The sequence below is a fragment of the Saccostrea cucullata genome, unplaced genomic scaffold (genome assembly GCF_032062105.1).
Source record: "Saccostrea cucullata isolate Sc308-1 unplaced genomic scaffold, CSIRO_AGI_Scuc_v1 ctg698, whole genome shotgun sequence".
Classification (NCBI taxonomy): Eukaryota; Metazoa; Mollusca; class Bivalvia; order Ostreida; family Ostreidae; genus Saccostrea; species Saccostrea cuccullata.
In genome coordinates, this window is record NW_026918777.1 from 45,742 (window position 1) to 68,716 (window position 22,975).

Sequence of the window (22,975 nt, forward strand, 5' to 3'; positions counted from 1 at the left end):
TACGTCATGTTTGTGACGTCATAAAGTACATATGGCGTCATTAATTATGAAAATATTCAGTGCTTTGAAGTCAGCATATACTCCCCTGTTTAAGAACTTAATTGAATATACCTCCATCAAAGTTTGATTTGGGGGCAAATATTGGTTATTACCGATTAAAGTTCTTTCTATTTTATCCTTCAGTAAAAATGAATTCTTGCATTGCTCGTGTATATAAATAAATAATTCTAGATATGTTAATTTTTTTTAATGAATAAAAAAACAACACATAGCGAAGAGCCTATCACTAAAACACATATACCGACGTTAGTATGTTTTTGTGCACTACAATTGAAGCTGTACGCCAAAGATAATTTTCACTTCCTCGAAAAACTTTTGAAATATTGTTTAGTGCCCTTCTAATTTATTTTTAAATTACATTTTTTGCTTTAGAATACTCAGAAAAATTATTTAAACGGAACTAGCAACGGTACTAAATATCATTTTGAAAGTCCGCTTCACCGTAAGGATTATCAATAATTCCCTTTAGCTCGATTCCTAGTGTAAAAGTAGAATAACTAGATTCACTTTCAATTTGAAGATGATTATAGATATCTTCTTCTACATTTTTGTTTTGAACATTATCTCTAAGATGATCATAGTGACTCTCTTCTTCAGTGTTACATGTAAACCTTTCTTCCTCCAAGTTACTGTTGTCTGCCAAATCATACGTGCATTCCTCTAAACAGTGTTCATCTGTTTTGTTCTTTATTTCAGCATACTGAGGGCTGGAGAGGTTTTTGTCAATAATTCTTCCTGATGAGAAGTCTTTTTGTGATTCTAAACTTCTTTTTACTCGTGAATTTTGCTTCCTTCTGCATAAAATATAAGAAAACGAAACCATAACTTAGAGATGGCCTTTCTATATAAAATAATTTTTGCCTATAATATGCTTACTACCATTTAAAAAAAACTTTGAAATATAGAATGCTAATTGCATCAGAATATAAACAAGATATCTAGTAGCCGGAGTTTTATAGAGCAAAGTGTTAAGTGTGCTTAGGATACTTATCTAAATATAACTAGCATTCTATATCTGATTGAGGAAATTATTCCAATCACACGTGATTTTGTAGGATACTTGATGGTTATTAAGGTGGTATCTTTTATTCTTTTGTCTTTTCTGTGGTATAAAATATTCACTCATTTGTAAAATGTATTTATTCCTGTGCATGAGAGTATTTAAACCTTTCATTTCACGATTTTTAATAGGTTAAAGAGGTGGTGCTTTCGAAGAAAATGTAAAAAGCATGTTATGGATAATATTGTTATGAAAAAAAGCTCGTAAATGCACATATAAGTTATAATAGGTTCTTGATATTTCTTTTTTTCTTCCGTGTGGCTTAAAGGTATTCAAAAGAAATTTGTATTATTAAATATGAATCTTCTACTAGGATTTATTCATCGTTAATAAATATTTTCTCTTCATACCTGATGAGTTTGATGACAACACACATTAAACATGCTGAAATTACAATAGCTAGTACAGGAATTACAATCTGGATGAAGTCTTCATGGCTTTCTTCATTGCTTCTATCTTCATCTTCCAAAACAAAAAAAATTAAAATAAAATTTTAAAGTTTTTTGCCTGTCTGATTTAACAACTCCCATGTTTGTATGAAATTAATACTAAACTTATAATCACATGACCGAAATTCAGGACATATAGGTAAATGATCCGTTTTTACCACGAGACAAATTCTGAACAAAAATCATTTTAGATTTATATCCTGCGTCAATTCTTTATAGGAGCAGTGAAATCAAAAAAAAAAAAAAAAAAAAAAAAAAAAAAAAAAAAAAAAACCCCAAAGAAAGAAAAAAAAATAGCAAATTTATTTCTATTTTTCAAAAATGCATGTATACAGATATGTACCTTATTTAATAACACAAATCTATGAGCAGTATATTTTGAAACTTGTCAAAAAAATAATCTTACTTACTTAAAAAAAAAACACAGCTTGTGAAAGCTAAGTAAATTAATTACTCTTATTTTCATGGTGCTGAAATCAATATAATTTTTTCGATAAAATTTCCACTCACAAATCAATGTTCCGGTGATCATAGGAGGAATAAAAGTTATTTTTCGAACAGTATTCGTGAAAATTAAGAAATCTACAGTACCTCTCTAATATTCTGATTACCCAATATTAATGTGCTTCCTCATGGTGATTAGCAATAACTGTACTCTAAGTATAAAACACAGCATTAAATTGTGAACAATATGATAAATGCAAATTTCATTTAGAACCAATCGCTGTTTGATCTACCTTTATGTAAATATATGTCCTGTGTTTAATACGAATTCCAAAGAATCCTTGTCCCAGAATGGCGTAGAGGACATAGTACATGTACCTTACTCCTCTTGTGTACTTATTCCCGCATCTGAATTTTTCAGATTTTTTTTTTGTATAGATTTATCACTGTATTCTATCTTTACTTACTTTATTGAGGAAGAATGTTAGTTTTACACACCTATAGGCTATACATAAAGGGCACCATTAAGTGTCATAGACAACTGTCATTATTCTAAAGAGTATCTGAAAATGATAGCTGTATAAGAAAAGTAAACTGCCAGACATTGTGTTTTGGTTTAGAGTTTGTTTTTAACGAAAAATGAATTATTTTTTGCAACTACAACATATCAACTGGCAATTGACAAGTTTTTTACTTGTACATGTCTTTTAAGGTAGGACAAAGCAACCATGAAAATATGACATATGCAAAAAAACCTGTATTTATTAAGCAGTATATATTGAATAGTTTTTAGAATCATTTCGTTTATATAACTGATCAGAGTGTGAAGAATGTAACCCTTTTTTCAGAATCAATAACGAAAAAATATATAGGCAATTTCAATTATAAAACTAATTATGATTAACGATAATACATATATTTTGCATATTCTATTCATATGCACCTTCCTTGTTCATGGTTAATTCTACCGTTGCCGTGTAATTATTCAAATGCGTTGTAACCTTCCAATTGATATCTTTTGTTTTATGTTGATTCATTGTTGTTGCTGCATATGATGATTGGTATGTTATGACTGTTGGTTTACCCTCAAGTGATATATTAAATGAAGTATGCGGGGGAACTGTGGTCTGTTTAAAGGAAAAGAGAATAAAGTTTTATTTGCAAAAGCATGTTTTATAATAATGTTTTATAAAAATAAATGAACTTTAAGTTTTACTTAAAATATTTTATGTACATTGGAATGCTCTGCGTGTAAGAGTTATCGCGCTTCCCATATCGTTGGAAAGTTTTTGCCGTGTCCAAATAAGGAGAGGCAGATGCAAGCGATTCTTCGAAATGACAACGTTTAGTAAACGCCCAATAAAAATCGTGCGCGGTAAAAATCAGGACCTGGTTGTCCAGATAGCGTCACTTTTTAGTTTCTTTTAGGACGCCGTGAATGAACTTGATTAAATTTAATCTAAAGTATAAATTAATCAAGTACATGGCGGTTTCAGACCACAAGAACGTTTGATAAATTATGTAATCAATTACGTCATATATAATGTAATCACGGTTTACATATTAATCATATTCATAATTCGGTTTCATTCTGTTGTAAATTTTTGATACAGATAAACAGTTGTTTATTGATAATTTTATGGATTTCAAGATCAATCCTTTCATAATTAATAACAAGTATGTTCTCTAATTAAAGTCACATTAGTGGCAAAGTGCAACATACCTAAATGTCTTGTTGTTTATGAGAATGGAGAGTGAAGGTGGTTTCTTGAAATACTGCGATAGTGCAATAAATGTGAGTTGGAATTACAATAGTACACAAAAATGTTAATAAACGAGAAGTTTCTTAAATTAGTTATTATGTCAAAATAAATTGGCATTGGCAATTGTATATAAATGAATTTTAAGTTTTACTTAAAATATTTTATGTACATTGGAATGCTCTGCGTGTAAGAGTTATCGCGCTTCCCATATCGTTGGAAAGTTTTTGCCGTGTCCAAATAAGGAGAGGCAGATGCAAGCGATTCTTCGAAATGAAAACGTTTAGTGAACGCCCAATAAAAATCGTGCGCGGTAAAAATCAGGACCTGATCGTCCAGATAGCGTCACTTTTTAGTTTCTTTTAGGACGCCGTGAAAAGTACACGTGTGTTGGATAGCTTCAGATTATTTTAAGCCGCCTCCACCCCTCCACCTTTTCCTTTATTTTAAGGTTGTCCAATTGCAAATTTGATCTATCTTTTAGCTAATTAAATGTTGATTGACATTTTTAAAAGGAACTTTAAAAAGCCTATTTTTGCACATTGAATTGTCTATTGATTTTTCCTTATTAATTGATCGTGACGAAAGGCACAACTCAGGTGTGGCCTTTTGACAGGGAATCGTCACTCCCTCATGGCATCTGATCATGATCTAACTTCTAATTTTGAGAGATCTTTGTTTGTTCGGCTCACAATTGATTTTATATGATTCGACTTTAAGCAGGAATAAAAGTATTGCACAAAAATATTATTCTAAAATATAGTAGACTTTCTTGTAAAATCAAAAATCATTTATATGTATGCTGTAAAACATTTTTTTAAAGTTTTATTTTACCTCAGTGTTGGTTTTTGTCGTCTTTGGTTGATTTATAAATGATGAAACTGACGTTGGTATCCAATTCTGTTTGGAGTATATTTTTGAGGAAACATTTGTATTCGTTTCTGGTGTTGTGCTCATAGCAGGTCGAGCGGTAAATATGGTCTAGAGAGTGAACGAAAATGTTTTAAGATGATAAGAATTAAGATTGTGATCATTTGTCAGAAATACACTAAAATAAATCTTTCGATGACTCTTTGAATATTAGTTTCAGGAAATAAAGATTGAAATGCTGGACTTCTAAATGAGAATAGAAGTAAAGTCTCAGATGTCAAATTTAAGACACAGATTGTTTAGTCATATTTTAATTTAATATTTTTCTCAAGAACTTATTGCATGGATTTTGAACCAATGAGAACAAATTGAAAATATGAATGCACAAATCAAGATTTCGATGAGAAAAATTTGGCGTTTAGCCTGCTTAAAGTTATGTCAATAATTTTGGTGTAATTTATTTTAGCGGACAGAGGATTTTTACTCACAGCAGAAGAAGACTAAGAAGACTACTAAATATTTTATCGATTAAAATTTAGGCAGGCTACTATCAAAACGCTGAAATAAGCCAAAATTAGCACCCTGCTAAAATAACCCGCTATACGGTAGCTTGGTCCCTTTCTTCGCCCTTATATAACAGAATATACTTGAGGATACAGTTTTATTTTAATTTTCATAATGAATAACATAGTATTTCTAATTAAGATACTGTTGAATCATTATAAGTTACTTTGACTATCAGGAAATACAATCCATATTCCAACAAAAACCGAACAAACAAATTACGGAACATTTTCTTTCGAACAGAGTACGTTTTTTTTTATTACAAGAAAATGGGCGAAGCCATTTAAATAAGGTTCTATATTAAGAAAGACATTGTGAGCTGTAGCTTGAGATACGATAAATATAATAATATCATTGCTTGTTTTTTTATTTTGCATATTATGTGCATTCTTTTAACTTTGAGTGGGTGCGGTTCTTCTTTTCGTTCTACCGTTCACGGTGGCACAGTCGGTAGAGCGCTCGCTCCGTGATCGGGAGGTCGTGACTTCGCATCTCGGCCGCGACCGACCTAGTCGTTAAATGGGTAGCAACTGTTCCTTCGCCATGCGCTCGGCACTTTGAAGTGAAAGTTGCGGTTCCTTCGAATGTGACCTTAAAAACCGAGGCCCCGTGTCAGCGGCAGGCGTTGGCACGATAAAGATCCCTCACTGCTCAATGGTCCTGAGTGCCGAGTAAAGGTCAAAATTTGAAGCCCTTCACCGGCATACGGTGACGTCTCCATATCAGTGAAAAATTCTTGAGAGGGACGTTAAAGAAAATACAATCAATCAATCAATTTTTTCGTTCTCCGGGTATTCTTATTCGGTGTTTTGTGAAAAAATAGACAAAAATAGATACGTACAAAAAGTTTGATAAAGCGAAAGAAGAAGATGAACCCAGTTTCCAAACTCGAAAAAAAAATCGATTATGTAAGAGTCAAACTTTTACTCAATTTAATTTAATTGAAAAAAAACATCAATTTGTATTTTATTAATATCGTAACAGCTTAAAAGACGTTCAAATTTCTTAAAGGGGGGGGGGAGTGGTGGCTAAGGTTTATCTCCGTAACAAGGTCTCACCCCTCCCCCTGATACTACCTTCCTGACATGTATGCCATGCGTATTTCTGAATTTCGCTCTAAATGTTGTACATAATAAATATTCGGCTTTACTTATTGTTAATTGATCATGACCAATGCATGACGTGTACAAATACATAATTATACACTTCACATACAGTTGCTGGAATAAAGAAACATTATTTATTTTATTTCACATGGATTTTTTTCTGTCTTATGATAAAATTCACAAGATTGGGAGATGAAATCCAAACTTAATTATCATCTTCTTTGTTGCATTTAGTTAATAGATTCGAATAATTTTTCTGAATTTATGAGCAAAAAACGTGGATAGAGTGTAAAGTTTCTTTGGATATTCAAACGGTTAGTATAGTGTACAAGACAGGTATTTGTTTAGATTAAATGAAATAATTGTAACTTCTTTGGAATAGTTTTTGTGCTTTTTTGTTTGTTTTTTTCGGAAGAAATTGTTTTAATGTGTATTTATATACATATACTACTATATTCTTTCGTGTGTTCTTCGCAGTGGCAATGTCCAGGAAAATTGCGATAATTTACACGCCTAAGAATTAAAACATGTTGAAAAATCTTCAAAGCCAACGGTGTAACATACGCAGCTCTGTTAAGGTCTTCTATGAGAATTCAACGGAAAATAAACGTGCTAAAAGGGGACCTTTTTAAAAATGAATATATTTTAGTTAAGCTGTTTTATTATCACAGAACTCAAATACTTATGGAAATAGCATAGTATAACCCACTCTGTACTGTATGAAGTTTGGCCCCATCGATGGACAGTCGCGTGATGAATGCATAGGTCGTGTACTGAATGTAGGTCATGAACAAATTTCAATATCGCATACCCTAGTTGAAATTAAAAATTCAAACTATGAATTGTTTCTGCATACTTTGTAATTTCTGAAAGGTGCTGATTTGAATAGAATTCGCGTTTTAATAGTCACATTTTCAGGTAAATGATCCAATGTCGAAATTTGACTTTTACCAAATATTTTGTGTACTTATAAAATCACTCCTTCGATTTAACGAAAGCAGCAGCACTTTTCAAGCTGAGAAAAATATCCTTTTTCTAAAACACGACATAATTAATAAAATACATTCTCTTGATAGTTAATGAATAATTGCACTTAACAAAGGATAAACATTGGTATTAATCGACTATTTAAACCTGATAAAAATATTCCGTTTAATAATAAAACACATTTTTCAATGCAAAAAAATTACTCAATCTGCCTCTCGTCAAAATGTCGTCATGCTTACAAAGAAGAAGCTATGGTTTTAGCTTTATTGCGCCCTAAAAATGTAATGACATCAAAATGTTTTGAAACTGGCTTTAATATTAGTTAAATAAATGACTCTGATAATTTAGGAAAGAATATGGCATGAAGGTTTACCATTCTGGAAATATGACGTCATTAAAGTGAAGCATTTTTCTATTTTCAACAGAAAAAACCTCAAAATGGCACATTTCAAGGGTGATTTTCCTATAGAAAACAGTGTCCACAGCCGTCGCCCACGTTAATTTTTTGATATTTTATGCAAAATTAAATAACAAATCACATATCTCAAGATCTTTGTGGGCGATGCCTGTGGACAATGTTATCTGAAAGAAAATTACATTGAAATTTGGTGTCTTCTGCAACTTTTTAAGAAAATACAGGAAAATGCACATGTTTATGACGTCATAATTAGCATTTAAAAACACATTTGAGAAAAATGACTTGTATGATTTTTCTGCATTGAATTTAAATTATTTAAAAAGCATGAGTTTTCAACTTTTACACCAGTATCATTTTTCAGAAAATTACAGGGCAAAATTTGTATGGAAACCATACCTTCTTCTTTATCGCAATTAGTGCTTTGTCTATAACCAGCTACATGGGACTTAACTAGCAAGTCTTTTAAAATGCATTAATAAGTTTTATTGTTGTTTATTATGCTTGTTTATTAAACTTTTCCTGTATAATCAGGCCCCGCTCCCTTATTCAAGCCTTTACAATGCTGCGTAAATGATATCTATCGAAGTCTCGTGAGAACTTTGTTTTGAATTTTAAAAAAATGAAATTGGTTGATTGTACTGCTCAAATACAAGCTCCATGTGTAGCCTCATAAAATAAACACGGTTTCCGGAGGTATTCACCTGTGACGGTATGGATTTACGTGACATATTATCTATTCTTAGTAGGTCAACAAGATGTTAATTCTATGTAAATGTACTTACTGAACAGATTCATAATCGTGATACTTTTAAGTAGGAAACATAGAGCGCAAGGTTGTTCAACAAAGAAATTTTGACACAACCTTTTTAAATATAATATTTACATTACATTTCGATCTCGACTTTGAAAAAAACCTGCTATCGATATTTATGAAAGCTTCAAAGTGTGTGACTGTCACACATTTCTTTTGATATTCATGAAATCAAATGACCCCACCTTCAAAGCACTTCTTCGCGTGTCGTCGACTATTTCAACTATTTAATATTTTTAAACCCTTGCACATCTATAAAACACAGACTTCAGACTATAATATAAAGTAATTTTTAAGATTTTTACTGAAGGTTTATAAATTGACGAGTAACCGGGGACCACAGATATTGTCTTAATGAGAATTGTTTATTTATAAATATACAACTATTTTTAGGTCACCTGAGTAAACTCAGGTGACCTATTGCTATCCGTTTTCGTCCGTCGTCGTGCGTCGTGCGTCGTGTGTTAACATTTGAACATTTTCAGCTTCTTCTCAGCAACCACTGAACCAATTTCAACCTATTTTGGCACAAAGCATCTATGGGTGAAGGGGAACAAAAATTATGAATTTCACGATCCCTGCCCCCCCCCCCCCCCTGGGGCCTGAGGGGTGGGGCCAAAACCACTAAAATTAATGCAATCTTTAAAAATCTTCTTCTTTACTTCTGGACATCAAGCAGTCAAACTGTTTGCATGATTGTAATCAGCATTGAGTCCTCTACGAAAACTGTGAAATTCATGGCCCTGGGGTCAGGGGTTCTAGTGCTAGGGCGGGGCTAAATAAGTATATAGTGAAAATGCATTATTTCTTTGAAAATCTTCTTCTCTGCTCCTGGGTATCAAATAAATCTAACTAAGTGCATAGTTATGATGAACAAGAGTGCCTCTACCAAAATTGTGAATTTTATGGCCCCAGGGTCAGGGGTTCTGGTGTTGGGGGGGGGGGCTCTATTGATTATATATAGTGAAAATACATGATTTCTTTGAAAATCTTCTTCTCTGCCCCTTTGTCTTAAATATACTAACTAAGTGCATAGTTTTGATGAGCAAGAGTGCTTTTACCCAAATTATGAATTTTATAGCCCCAGGGTCAAGGGTTCTGGTGTTGGGGGGGGCTCCATTGATTATATAGTGAAAATACATGAATTCTTTGAAAATCTTCTTCTCTGTTCCTAGGTATTAAATAAATTAACTAAGTGCATAGTTATGATAAGCAAGAGTGCCTCAACCAAAATTGTGAATTTTATGACCCCAGGGTCAAGGGTTCTTGTGTTGGGGGGGGGGGGTGGCTCTATTGATTATGTAGTGAAAATACATGAATTCTTTGAAAATCTTCTTCTCTGTTCCTAGGTATTAAATAAACTAACTAAGTACATAGTTATGATGAGCAAGAATGCCTCTTCTAAAATTATGAATTTTATGGCCCCAGGGTCAGGGGCTCTGGTGTTAGGGCGGGGCTCTATTGATTATATAGTGAAAATACATTAAATCTTTGAAAATTTTCTTCTCTGGATCTGGGTATGAAGCAGATGAACTACCTAAATAGTTATGATGAGCAAGGGCCCTAATCTTGCAGAATTGTGAATTCAAGGCCCCAGGGTCAGGGGTGGGGGTGGGGGGGGTCTACTTATATACTGAAAATGAATTAATTGTTTGAAATCTGCTCCTTTTTATATATAAAACATTTATTTATTTTTTGATAGGCAATTCTAAGGGTGCCTTTTTAAAATTTGTGCAATTTGTGGACCTAGGATCAGGGGTTTATGTCACAGTGTTAGGGGCACTACTGATTATTGCTGAATATTACTGATTAGTTGGAATGCAATATTGTTCCCCTATCCTGTGTATGGATATTCAGTAACCAAGCTAAGCAACTGCTAAGTGTATTGTTATGATGATCAATGGTGCTTCTTTCAAAATTGTGAATGCCATATAGCATCTAGCTTAAATCAAATTCAATAACTGGAAAGTTGTTACATAATGCTCAGGTGACCTACAAGGCCCGTGGGCCTCTTGTTAAAATCAGACTTTGTTTCTTGTTAAAACACCAGAACCATGCTAAAAAATTGTTGCTGATTTGAATAGCATCTTTTTTAACTTATGCAACCAGATGATTAAAAAAGATATTAATTATTGCAAATAACGCTTCTTGAATGAAAGCAAAACTCTTTCTGGACATTCATGTTTTACAGAATGATTTTCACATTTAAAATCCAGGAAAATTGCACTGTTTGAATGATAAAAAACATTAATGATCATACTTTTGAGCAGAAAACTGTATCCACAGAATCGTTACAATCAACAAATGGACATCCAGTTTTAAGGCACTGTTGACAAGAGGAGATCTTGCTTTTGTCGAAGTCGGTAAGCTTATCACCTGCAATTATAAATGTGTCATACACTTTAATTATTTCTATCTTAACAGGAGTGCAACACGTTATTCGAAATCAAATCAATTCAAGTTTCGAAACTGAGATAAAAAGTTTATTTAATATTTAACATTTATTTAACACAGAGAATAAAAACACCTTGATCAAAACTTGTATAAGTTTGCCTTATGAAAACAATACAACTGGACTTGTTCCATAATGGCGGTTTTAGCAGATCCCATATTTTGCGGAACGCAAAGGTAAAATCACGTCCTCTTGTATCTGGATAAAAGAAATTGTGAAAAAAGTAAACAAAAAATGCAAATACTTGTGTCTATAGAGAAGTTCATCAAGAACAATGAACATTTATCATCTAGATATAATCTTTCTTAGACTTTACTCAGAGATATATCTAAAAAATAAATATTATCTTTAGAAAAAAAAAATATCATATGCAGTTTGATTTCATCTTTCTACTTAAAATCATGAAAGACAGGTATAATCAAGCGGAAGTGAATGAAAAACATCTAAAGCGATTGTAACTTCTTGATCTTGTCTTCATAATGAATATAAATAAAATATACAAACTGAATTACTCACTTAGATTTTCTCGTTCATTCATTCGATTTATATGTATTTCACAGCATTTATTTGTTTTGTCACAGTTTGATGCCGGTAAATTGATGTCCTTTTGAAATACAACTATATAAGGGAAGTTAATATAAGTTTATAAGGAATTCTAAAAAAAACTATATGCCAAATTAAATATATATTCGATAATTGAAAGGAAACACCGAAATATGATTTTTTGAACTAAGCCATCGTTATCCACATTTAGCAATGAATTTTCGAGGTTTTTTCTGTTGTTTTTTTTTTGTTACATAACCGTATATACAATTTTTATTACATAAATTTTATTTATCCTTTTATTGCAATTTGTATACATCGGCACATTTGTTCCTTTGAGTCGTTTTTAGCCTAAATCATCAATTCATGATAGATATGGATTCAGACTTTAATATAAATTGTATTGTGTTTGGTAAAATTATTAAAAGAATTTAATATAAAAACAAGCGTTTCAAGTGTGACTGGTATTTACTTACTGGAGAAGAATACTCTGAAAGGTAATTTGCCATTACACTCTGGCTCCGGTGAGAATTTACTGTTTACCATGCAGAATTTACAGTTGCTAAGTTGACTTGATGGTTTCTTGGGAGGTTCATTCAGACAGATGCATAAATTGTTCTAACGATAAATATAAGATGTATATTTGGTTATGAGCAAATAAATGGACACAGGGTCGCCCCCCTAAAAATGAAACACTTAATACATTTCATCAAATTGACGTTTGCCTACATCAATTATTTCGATTTTTTTTTATATTTTGCAAAATTTGAAGACAAATGAATAATTGTATTTAGTTTTTGTCTATCGTTGCAAGACAACAGTGTTGCTTAAATCTTAACGACGTTTCGGTACTCATTTAGGTGCATCCACAATGTCTTACAATAAGATTAAATGCATTTAACTTTGATTATCTAAAATTATTTTTCACTCGCATTTTTATGTTAAAATTAAGTAAGTACTTATCTATTTAATATAAAATATAAAATTAACCTCAAATTCAGACCGTTAAGCGATTATTTCCTTTGGAAGCAGCCGTAATCTAATTGTGTATCTTCTTTTTCATTTAAAAACATTGAATTATATGAGCAGCAGTCATAATCGATAGTAGTGTTAGTGTTCAAAAATTTATTTATAATATTCTACATTTCAAAGTTTCAAAGAACTTCTTAAATTGTTTTTGTTCTATTTCGTCGACATCTTTTAGCTGTTAACACACATTATAAAATATACAAAAACCTTGATTGCAAACAGAAATGTGCTCGGCGTTCTTTTAATACATCTTTCTTGACATAATCCAGGTGATGGAACATTCAGGGAATAATTGTTCATTCTTTTGAAAGAAAGATCTTTATCTGAGTAACATCCTGCAAAAAAAAAAAAAAAATAGATTTAAGGGGGCCAACTATAGTTTTAATGCGCAATATATCGCGCATCATAGTAAAATGAAGCGTAATTACTGTTTTAATGCAACTTTTTTCGCTTGATTATTGAAATTAAATAAAATTAAGAAATTAAAGGTAAAAAAATGTAATTACAATTTGATATAACTGATTTTTTAACCGATTATGCATATGATAGATAGGTTGACATCGTTGCAGTGCGTTTTTGACGTTATGATAATCTGTAGCTCTTTAAGAAAGGGGTACTAAAAATATTATTCAAGAAAAAGTAATAAACATAGGCTCTTGAAATTTAAAACTTAGAAACTTGAGAATATCTCCAATATATTTATTATGTTTTAATGTGAATCCATTGTGTCACTCATATATTGTAATACTCTATAAAAATAGTAAAATTTGCTAATTTTTTGCATTTTGAGATGCCCCCTCTGGAAACAAGACGGTAGAATTTTGTGTTTCCTACATATATTGTATAATACAGTATAACTCATCAAATATTATAGTTTGAACAAAATGTCTATTGTAGTATTTGTATAATTTGCTTTCAAGTGCTAAAAACTGACACTTTCCTAAATAATCCTATGGTAAATGTACATGTATTTTGAGACGGTCCCTCAAAAATACCTGGACGGTAGATTTCCCCCAAACTTTGCATGTACACTGAAGTTAATGTAAGTTATATATGGTATAAAAATGAAGAGTTTCGCTATTGTGGTTTTCTCACAATAAAACAATAGTCGGCCCCCTTAACAGTAACTGATATTTGTTTTTGTATAATTTATTCTGACATGATAAAACTAATGGAGATAACAAACAGTATTAAAAATATCAAAAGTCCAATTAAACAATGCAAACAAGAAGGAGCAGAGCAAATACGGACCTCCAAAACATTGGAGGTTGGATCAGGTGCCATGGGGGAGTAAACTTCCCTGCCGACCGGTCACACCCGCTAGTGCTCATTATCATGATTGAGAAATAACGTGAAAAACCGTTGTTAATTCAGTGTATAAGTAATGGACTAACAATTAGTATGATAAACGTCAGTCAACATTTGACTTAATAATAAATTTTATTTGCTGAAGGCCATTGACCATAGAACCGGATATTCTTGTTTTCAACAACTTGTTTATCAATAATTTACCTCGTTTTAGAAATTGTTCAAACGCAGAGCAAGCTCTTGCGTATCAAATCAACTGAGATACATAAACTTTGTATGCAGATGATGAATGTACGCTACTGCATAATAAGGGAAGTTGATGATAGAAAGAAATGAAATCACCATTTTTATCATAGTTTTGTTTTTAGATTACCATTAACATCCTTTTAAAGGTAAGTATCCAAATATGAAACAGATGTGTTTTTTTTCACGCTCAAAATTTTGCTCAAATACTGCCTATATCTCTGTAAAAAAAAGGGCGTAATAAGTATCCATGAAAATTTTAATAGATTGTTGAAACCTGGTCGCAAAAAAACCTAGATATAACCAATCAGAAACTCAAGCAACTAAATAAGGTTTGTTATTTAAAGGAAATTGTTTTGAGTATTGTAATTGCACTGTTTTACTTGATACTGTGGTTTCATCAATATTCGTGGAACACCAATTTTCGTGGATTTCGTTGTTGAGTTGATCAACGAAATCAAATGTTCAACGAAGTTTGGTGCCTCATTTTGATTTACGATAAACCTTTTAAAAGCCCATTCCGACTTTCGTTAATATATATTAAATAGCCTTTCTCCTTTTTTTCCTCAACAGATCGACTTTAAAGACCTATTTTTCCTTTTTTTAAAATAATTATTTTAAAAAATGAAGAAATAATTTTAAATAATTATCTGAACTTTTTTTAGGAAAAAGTTTTGCACGGAGATAAACAAACAACACGTAGATCTGTCCGCAAACGCAGTGCATATACCAATCAGCGATATACCCACCAAAGCCATAGGATGATAATCAGGCGTTAATGTGTTAAATTGTTTTCTCAAACAATTTTTTAAGTGTCTAAACCCTAATTATCACCTGTACAGAGAAAATAACAAATTACCGTTACCTAAAAAATCTGATAAAAATAATTTATTACTCTCTGCCGTTAAAAACATGCTCAATTCATACAAATTATCAACATAATTTAATGCTATTTGAATTTTATCTGTTTGCTTAGAAACATATTTTTGTTATACATGAGGTAATGAGTATACATGTATGCTGCGAAAGTCCTGTCATTCATGGTTGAATGATTGTAGTTCATATTACTTGTTTAAGCGGATGTTGTACCCATCGCGCATGATCGCACGTGAATGTGTTTTATTCCGAGATCTTCAAACAAGGGGTCTGGATGTCTCTATCAAGTCCCGAAACACGCCGTGCATGTGAAAATGAGTAACTAACGCCATTTTGTGAATTGAAATAATACTTAATTGTTGTTACTTCTGATATCCTGTTGCTCCTTAATTACCGTCCGTATTCCACACTTGCGATCATAATTTTTGTCCGTGCGCATTAAAGGAATAATTCATTGTTGAAGGTTCCAACTTTTGAAAAGCCAATGGAGATAAATAAATAATTAAAGAGTTTTCTCCTGTTAGTAATTTTCTTAAAACATATCTACGTACCCTAACATTGTAAACGGCACAATGTTCCCGCTAAAGCATAACGACGAAAGAAAAAATGAAAAGATAGACATTTTTTTTCTGTTAGGACCATTATCCACGAATTTACATATCCACGAAACTGTGAATTTTACTAAATCCACGAAAATTGATGCCCACGAATATTAATGAAACCACAGTAACTATATATTATTATTAACAAATTAGGCCGAAGAACTATACACTTGGAGAGGGCTTATATAGGATATGCCTGCTGCCCAATCCATTTTGTAATTGTTACATAATAAAATATGCTTAAATGAAATCGAACAACTATACATATTGCTACATGCACTGTACAATTATACTTGAATAAAATCCTTTGTAGAATTGATTTGAAATCAATTTAATCGTTTACATACAATATATTGTGTAGGTATGTAGTAAGATTCCTTAATACGTAAATTACAGAAAACATTTTTATCTTGTCGATCACATTACAAAAAAAAAAAAAAAAGAATTGTATAATCCACTCAATGCCATTCATAAAATAAATGCACAATCAGAACACTGACACATGCTTCTAGTGGGAAGGGTATCCATGATCATTTAGATTGTCTTTCTATTTGAGTTCATGAAAACGTGCACGTTATACGTTTTCATGAACTACCGTTGGATGAGTAAGATTATACTTAAGGAATGGAGCTTATTTCAACTTATGTTATTCGATATAACATAACTTGGGGCAGTTTACGCTTTATAAACTGCGAATCGGTTTATAAATAAGCGTAAACTGCCCCAAGTTTTGTTATATCGAATAACACATTTGAATATAAGCTTCATTTCTTATAATTTAATTTTGATGTAGACAATGAGACAATATTTCCTCCAGAAAAAGGCTTCAAAGAGAGCATTATTTTAAAAGTAACGTCAAGCGGAATGATACGTTTTTGACGTAACTCATTGTGACGTAGGCAAGTTATATTATACGAAATGGATAAAACCGTTTAACCAATTAAATGACGCATTACAACTGAAATTAAATTATTCTCATTTAGTGTTATTGAACTAAAATAAAAAGTGTGCATTTTTAAAATTAGAAGTGATTGTTGAATTACAACATATTCGGCAAATCATTAATAAGAAATTTTCGGTGATTAAATTAAGTTCTGAGAATTCATGAAATATATATTACTAGTTCTGCAATTGGTATTTAGAAAATATAACGACGAATGCTTATTTATTGATTTATATATAATATAAGTCAAATACTTAAGTAAAATTAAATAGGAAATACAAACTTCCTTAAATTACAATCCTTGTATAAAATTTATCAATATTGTTTTGAAACTGCTGCCAATAACATTCTATATTGATTAATACTAAGTTTACCTAAATTACACATCCAGTGAGAAGTGCGTTTATGGTATGTAGTCCAATAAGATGAGCTTGGCTTAGATTCAGGACCAGTCGGTATTTTTTGTCCATTTCTTTGACATTTGTCTTGGGCTTCAAACCAGGTAAAACCAAATACACCAAGAAAAATAGCTAGATAATTTAAATAACAAGAAATACATCATAACAGTTTAATTTTTTTAAACTGTCATAAACACGAATTTCCAGTTTATTTCACTCTTGGGGGATCATGGAAATTCAAACTAAGAGAACATGTCCTCAATACAATCCGAGAAAACTAAATTCATGTTGCCCTCCTTTTAAACACAGCTCTTATTCATTTTGAAACAATATTTACATGATTTAGAATTATTTAATTTTCATAAAGGGAATCTACTATTTTATATATAAAGATTTTGTATGAGTCTATGACGTGTACTGAACGTTCTTTCCTCGATTAGATTTTAATCTGCAATGAACACTTTGGTATGACATTTTTGCCGTTAACATTTGAAAGACATTTTTAGTTATTTGAGGAGAATTTAAAACAGGGTGTTCTCAATTTAGCGAAAAGTTGGAGATATTCTTATAATACCACTTTCATTTGTCTTTTCTCCTTGTTTCCAATTTTTTCAAGATTAAGACTTCATTAAATTGACAATGATGTCGACTCTCTTAAGTCTATTACTGTATGACTTTTTGAAAAAAAGCATTCCCTGGGAATGATTTCATTTTTTAAACGTATCTGCTCAGGAACCTATTTTCTATGTTCTCCGAAAGTTTTTTGCTCATAAATGTAAGAGGAAATTTGAAGTTTGTACATAGTTATGTTCCCCAAACGGAGTTTGGGAACATATTGTTTTTACTCGGTTTCTTATTATTATTATTATTCTTTTTTTTCTTCTTTGTTCTCCGGTACTTTTTTGTCCGCGAGTGTTCTCAGAAACTGATCACTCAACTAAGCTAAAACCTTTTTAGGGTTAATAGGTGTGTAGTGTAGGTGTGCGGAACGAAGGTCATTTTGCGCGCATACGCATGCACGTGCGTGGGCGTGATATGAGTGAAATGACCGATATACTTAATATAGCTATAACTTTTACATTTTTTAATTAAATGATTTGAAACTCATTATATAAAGATATATTAATAGTGTAGATAAAATGACACTGTCAAATTAGCAAGAACTCACGCGCATGCACGTGCGCCTTGCTCTGATTGGCTGAAACAAAAATCTTAATATCTTTTCTGTTTTTTGACGAAATGATATGAAATTTAAAATATAGGCATACTTTAGGATGTACTACAATACGATATGTTACAGTTTTCTTGAAAACACGCGCATGCACGTGCGCTGCAATCTGATTGGCTTAAACTTTAAATGGCTATAACTCCCTTGTTTTTCACCCAAACAGGATGGGATTTAGAACATAGACAGATATAATGGACTCCTACAAGAAGGTATGGTCATCATGCACATACATGCACGTACGTGCACGTGCGCTTCGATCTGATTGGCTGAAACAAAAATCTCAATATCTTTTTTGTTTTTTGACCAAATGCTATGAAATCTAAAATATATACATAGTTTAGGATGTACTAAAATATGATTTATAACAATTTTCGTGAAAACACGCGCATGCACGTGTGCTGCAATCTTACTGGCTAAAACTGTAAATGGCTATAACTCCCTTGTTTTTCAACCAAACAGGGTGGGATTTAGAACATAGATAGACATAATAGACTCCTACAAGAAAGTATAGTCCCCATGCACGTGCATGCACGTGTGTGCACGTGAAATGAGTAATATTAGAAATACGCTTAAATGAGTGTACTTTTTAATATTTTTGGATTAATTGATTTGATATTAAGTATATTGAAATATATAAATAGTGTAGACAAGATGATATGATCATTACGCACATGCATTCAGATGACCACGTTTGCAATGCTAAATTTTAAATATATTTTGTATTCTTCTGGGAAAACGTTGTTTAAGTCTAAATTGCATAAAGTGTGTCTTATTTAATAGCGCTTACAGGGAATATATGGCACCAAAAGGGAGTTGGGGAGCGTTTGGGGAACATCTGTAACGGTCCCCGTTACAATTAGCCCTAGTTTAGTTTGGTTTGTCACTCCTCGGCTTTAATTTAAGTATTAAAATTATGAATTTCTATATTTTTGTATTTTTGAACTTTTATTATGTTTTGTGTTTCTGTGATGATCTAATGCCAATTATTCTAATTATCTTTCACTTTTATAATCATCATTTAAAGTTTCATTTCTATTTGCTATACCTATAATTCCATATCAATATCAGAGAGAGAGAGAGAGAGAGAGAGAGAGAGAGAGAGAGAGAGAGAGAGAGAGAGAGAGAGAGAGAGAGAGATATTCGAACCTGTAAAAATTAAAACATTCGTTGTTTGATAATCCATAACTGTTGGTACATTATCAGATGGTAAATGAACACTTAGTAGTCAAATTTCTGTGATGGAAGAGTCCTGTAATTAAAAAAAATATGTATGAAGGACATGTAGATAAAGAACAGTATTCGAGTCCTTTAAACGATATAAAATAGGATAAGAAATAACGGAAAAATCCGCCGTTAATTCAGTGTAAAAATAATGATCTAAAACCTAATATGAAAACCCTCAGTCAGAATTTGACTCAATGATAATTCTATTTGCTGACAAAGTCACTGTATTGATCATAAAACTTAGGGAATAATGCCTTGCTTCATCAATTTGTTTGTCAATAATTTGCCCCATTTTAGAAATTCATACGTGATGAAGGAATATTGCTGCATAAATAAGGAAAGTTGACAATAGACGAGTACAGGTTATCACGTTTATCATAGAGCTTGTTTGTTAGATTACCCTTTACGCCTCTTTAAAGAAAAAATATCCTCGTATAAATGTGTCAGACTCTGAGGTATCTGCTATCTTAAGTTCATCATTATATATTGTATCGACATAAGAATGTCAATTATTATTGTTAAGGGGAGGAAGGATGTATGGTCACGTGGCTCAGTTTAATTACGTCATAATCTCTGATAAAATATGTACAAAACCAGATTGAAACCACAGTATTTGTAAAAAAAAAATGACTGTTTGTTTGAGTTCACCATCTTATATCTATCTAAAAACATTCAAACTTTCTTGCAAATAATTTCAAGTTACGGAATAGATTGATCCACTCTTCTGTTTCCCTACACTACGCGTCCAACGAGTCACTGATGTCACATCTTAGTACAGCAAGATTATATAATCAAGGTAAAATTTGGGTAGTATGATATCATAAAAACGAGTCATGATCAGTACATGGGGGGATATTTTATATATTACAGAACACAAAAAAATATTTTTACATAGTTGTTGACGGAAATATTTTGTAGTTGTGTCTTACTTCGCTTATTTCGCAAATGTGTGACGTCATAGTAGGGTTTTCCCGTACGCGAGAAATGTAAACATGACGCGATTTTCTCATGCTCATGTCTTATTTAACTATGCCCTGTGCAATATTGAGCTCAGCTTCACCCATTGATATTTTTGCGGTTAATCAATAGGATTTTTAGGAGATTAATTTTTTTGGTGTTTCAGTTGTCTAAAAAAAGAACGCAATTTTCCGTCTCCAGATGCGATGTGACAAAAGAATCTTGTTTTCGAATTTTTTTTTACGATATTCATACTTTGAAGTATTTTAAAAGACACATTTTTGCTGACATATTTTTTATCTATGCTGAAAATTTTTTTATGATCGACCGAGTAATTAGCCCAGAAACATGGAGAATCCAAACTTCACTTGGACACTGTGGAGTTTCGTAATTGTCACTCAATATCTCAATAATAATTCTAGAAACCTATTGATATTTCTGCTTTAAGGTATTTGGGACATACTAAGTTAGAGATATGCAAAGTATGAAAAAAATTGAATGACAGGTATTTTTTCAGCTAAAGGTTCTTCATCCCCTTCTATTTACATCCACTGAATTTTTTCTCCTTTATTTCTTAAGAAACCCCATTGCGTTCATCACTGCATAAACTAAAGTAGGCATGTCGGCTGTACAGATTTCTCAATCAGTGGCTGTTCCATCAATGAAACGTATAAAGATGTTCGCATCATTCATACCATAATTAATCTTTTTAATCCTACTTTAATTGATTATTTAAACAGATATAAATATAAACAATAAAATGTCTTTCTTTGTTTCTTATTACTGGAATGAACAGTCGCAGCTATCACAGAAAAAAATTACATAAACCGCTTACGCGGGTTATGTATTTTTTCTGCAACAGCTTCTTCCGTTCATTCCAGTAATAACAAACAAAGAAAGCATTTAATTGTTTAAAACTGACAATACGTCGTCGATATATCTTAATGTCGAGTTGAAGGCCTTAGCAAGATTTTTCCTCTTTTCACGCATGATTTTGCATAAATTCTGTTTCATATGAATACAAAAAGGAGTCTGCTAATAACGGGCGCAATTGATATCTACGGGGATCCCAATTGATTGTTGGAAGACCTGGTCTCAAAAAACCACATAGTCAGTCAGATGTCAACTTCAGAGTTTGTGCGTGTGCACTGGGAAAATACATGTATCAATAAATGGTAATATATAAATCATCTCCATTTGAGCTGCTTAAAAAGGACTAAATACAATGAAAGAAATAGATTTATGTTCGTGTATTTCGGGATAAATACATGAATGCATATTAACTTGCATAGGACTAATCTACCTGACGTTATGATCAAATATTTAACTTTATACGGTATACGTATAAGTGTAATTTTATCTGGACGCAAGATTAGCGATTTGTCCTTAAAAAATAGCATTTTATTTTTAGCGAAATGTATTTTTAGCAATTTTAAAAAGCTCACTTAAGAAGCTATTACAAATAAACTGCAATCATTTGTAGCGCTATTCAATCTTAGCGATCTTGGTACCCTCGCTAACAATTCCAAAAATATATCTTAAGTAAAATTCTGCTAATACGGTATTAAAATTTCTTTAAATGTAGCTAGATTTTCTACTACATTCAATTACAGAATATAAACAGGATCAATTCTAATGGTTCGGTACCTCTTTGACTATGCATATTGTACCTTTCCTCGGGTCTCTATTGATAGCAGAAAATACGTGTTTCGTTCTTTTTTTAGATTTATAGCTTCCAGTACCCCTCTTCAATGTCAGGGATTCTTCTTCGTGGTGCAATTCTAATTTCTTTATCTTTCGCTTATTTGTTATTTTACTCTAATAATTTACTTAACAGCTGCCTTGCATTCCGAAAAAAAGATTCTTAAACTCTCATTACAGGCTATTACAAGTATATACACATGTATCACCTTATACTAGTTTTTTAAGGGAGAAGAGATTAATTCATCTTAAAATTACAACTCTGTCTACTATGTCATGTTCATATTTTCACTAATCATTACAGTACAATGAATTCTTGTCTGTTAAATTGTTCACATTTATACCGTCATTTTAATAAATGACATTATTCATCTTCATGAAAGAGTTTTATTTGGCTTGTAAAAAATTAGCAAAAACAAGCTGCGGTGAGCTTGCCTATTAACATTAGAATACATAATGTAAAATTCTGTTGCAGGATAAACAAAATACACGATAACTATCTTGAAATATAAGCGATCTTTGGTCTCGGGTCGAAAACGTAAGAGGGCTTGGCAAGCCTCGTCCTCTATCACGTTTTCTTACCATCGCCCATATATTGCTTTAATTTCAAAACAGTAACCATGCATTTTTACATTCGTCGATTATATTTCCTTTCGAAGGCAGTCAGCTATTTAACTACATGTATACTGGTCGACCTTTCCTCTGTCATTCATGTCAAAAATAGTGCAAAGAGCAACAGTTAGATAGACATATCAGCACATATGATTTGTATAGATTGACAAATTGACTTGAAATACTTGGAAAGTGCTGCTAGAATCCCGAGGTAAGCATAGGTTCACGAAAATTTTCGGGTTATTAGTATAAAATTAAAAACAATGGGTAAGATTTCGTGCAAATGTTTCGAATAATTATTCTACCAATCAGACAGTGGAATTCTAGCTG

At 31.9% G+C, this 22,975-nt stretch overlaps 1 protein-coding gene across 3 annotated transcripts in view; it reads right to left on the bottom strand.

Annotated features, from left to right (window-relative positions):
- Positions 1-295: 295 nt before the first annotated feature.
- LOC134271052 (uncharacterized) overlaps positions 296-22,975 on the bottom strand; it is a 28,434-nt gene continuing 5,754 nt past the window's right edge. The window contains exons 2-12 of one of the 3 annotated variants that reach the window (XM_062753316.1): positions 19,298-19,400; positions 16,900-17,055; positions 12,761-12,888; positions 12,001-12,142; positions 11,498-11,599; positions 11,057-11,179; positions 10,790-10,905; positions 4,608-4,754; positions 2,957-3,140; positions 1,471-1,582; positions 297-854 (exon numbers count right to left, since the gene is read on the bottom strand). In XM_062753316.1, the coding sequence (XP_062609300.1) occupies positions 473-854; positions 1,471-1,582; positions 2,957-3,140; positions 4,608-4,754; positions 10,790-10,905; positions 11,057-11,179; positions 11,498-11,599; positions 12,001-12,142; positions 12,761-12,888; positions 16,900-17,055; positions 19,298-19,334 (1,629 nt within the window). In that variant the 5' untranslated portion in view covers positions 19,335-19,400 and the 3' untranslated portion in view covers positions 297-472. Of the gene's footprint in view, positions 855-1,470; positions 1,583-2,956; positions 3,141-4,607; positions 4,755-10,789; positions 10,906-11,056; positions 11,180-11,497; positions 11,600-12,000; positions 12,143-12,760; positions 12,889-16,899; positions 17,056-19,297; positions 19,401-22,975 lie in introns of all 3 variants that reach the window. The other 2 variants (XM_062753321.1, XM_062753326.1) reach the window with 2 other exon arrangements.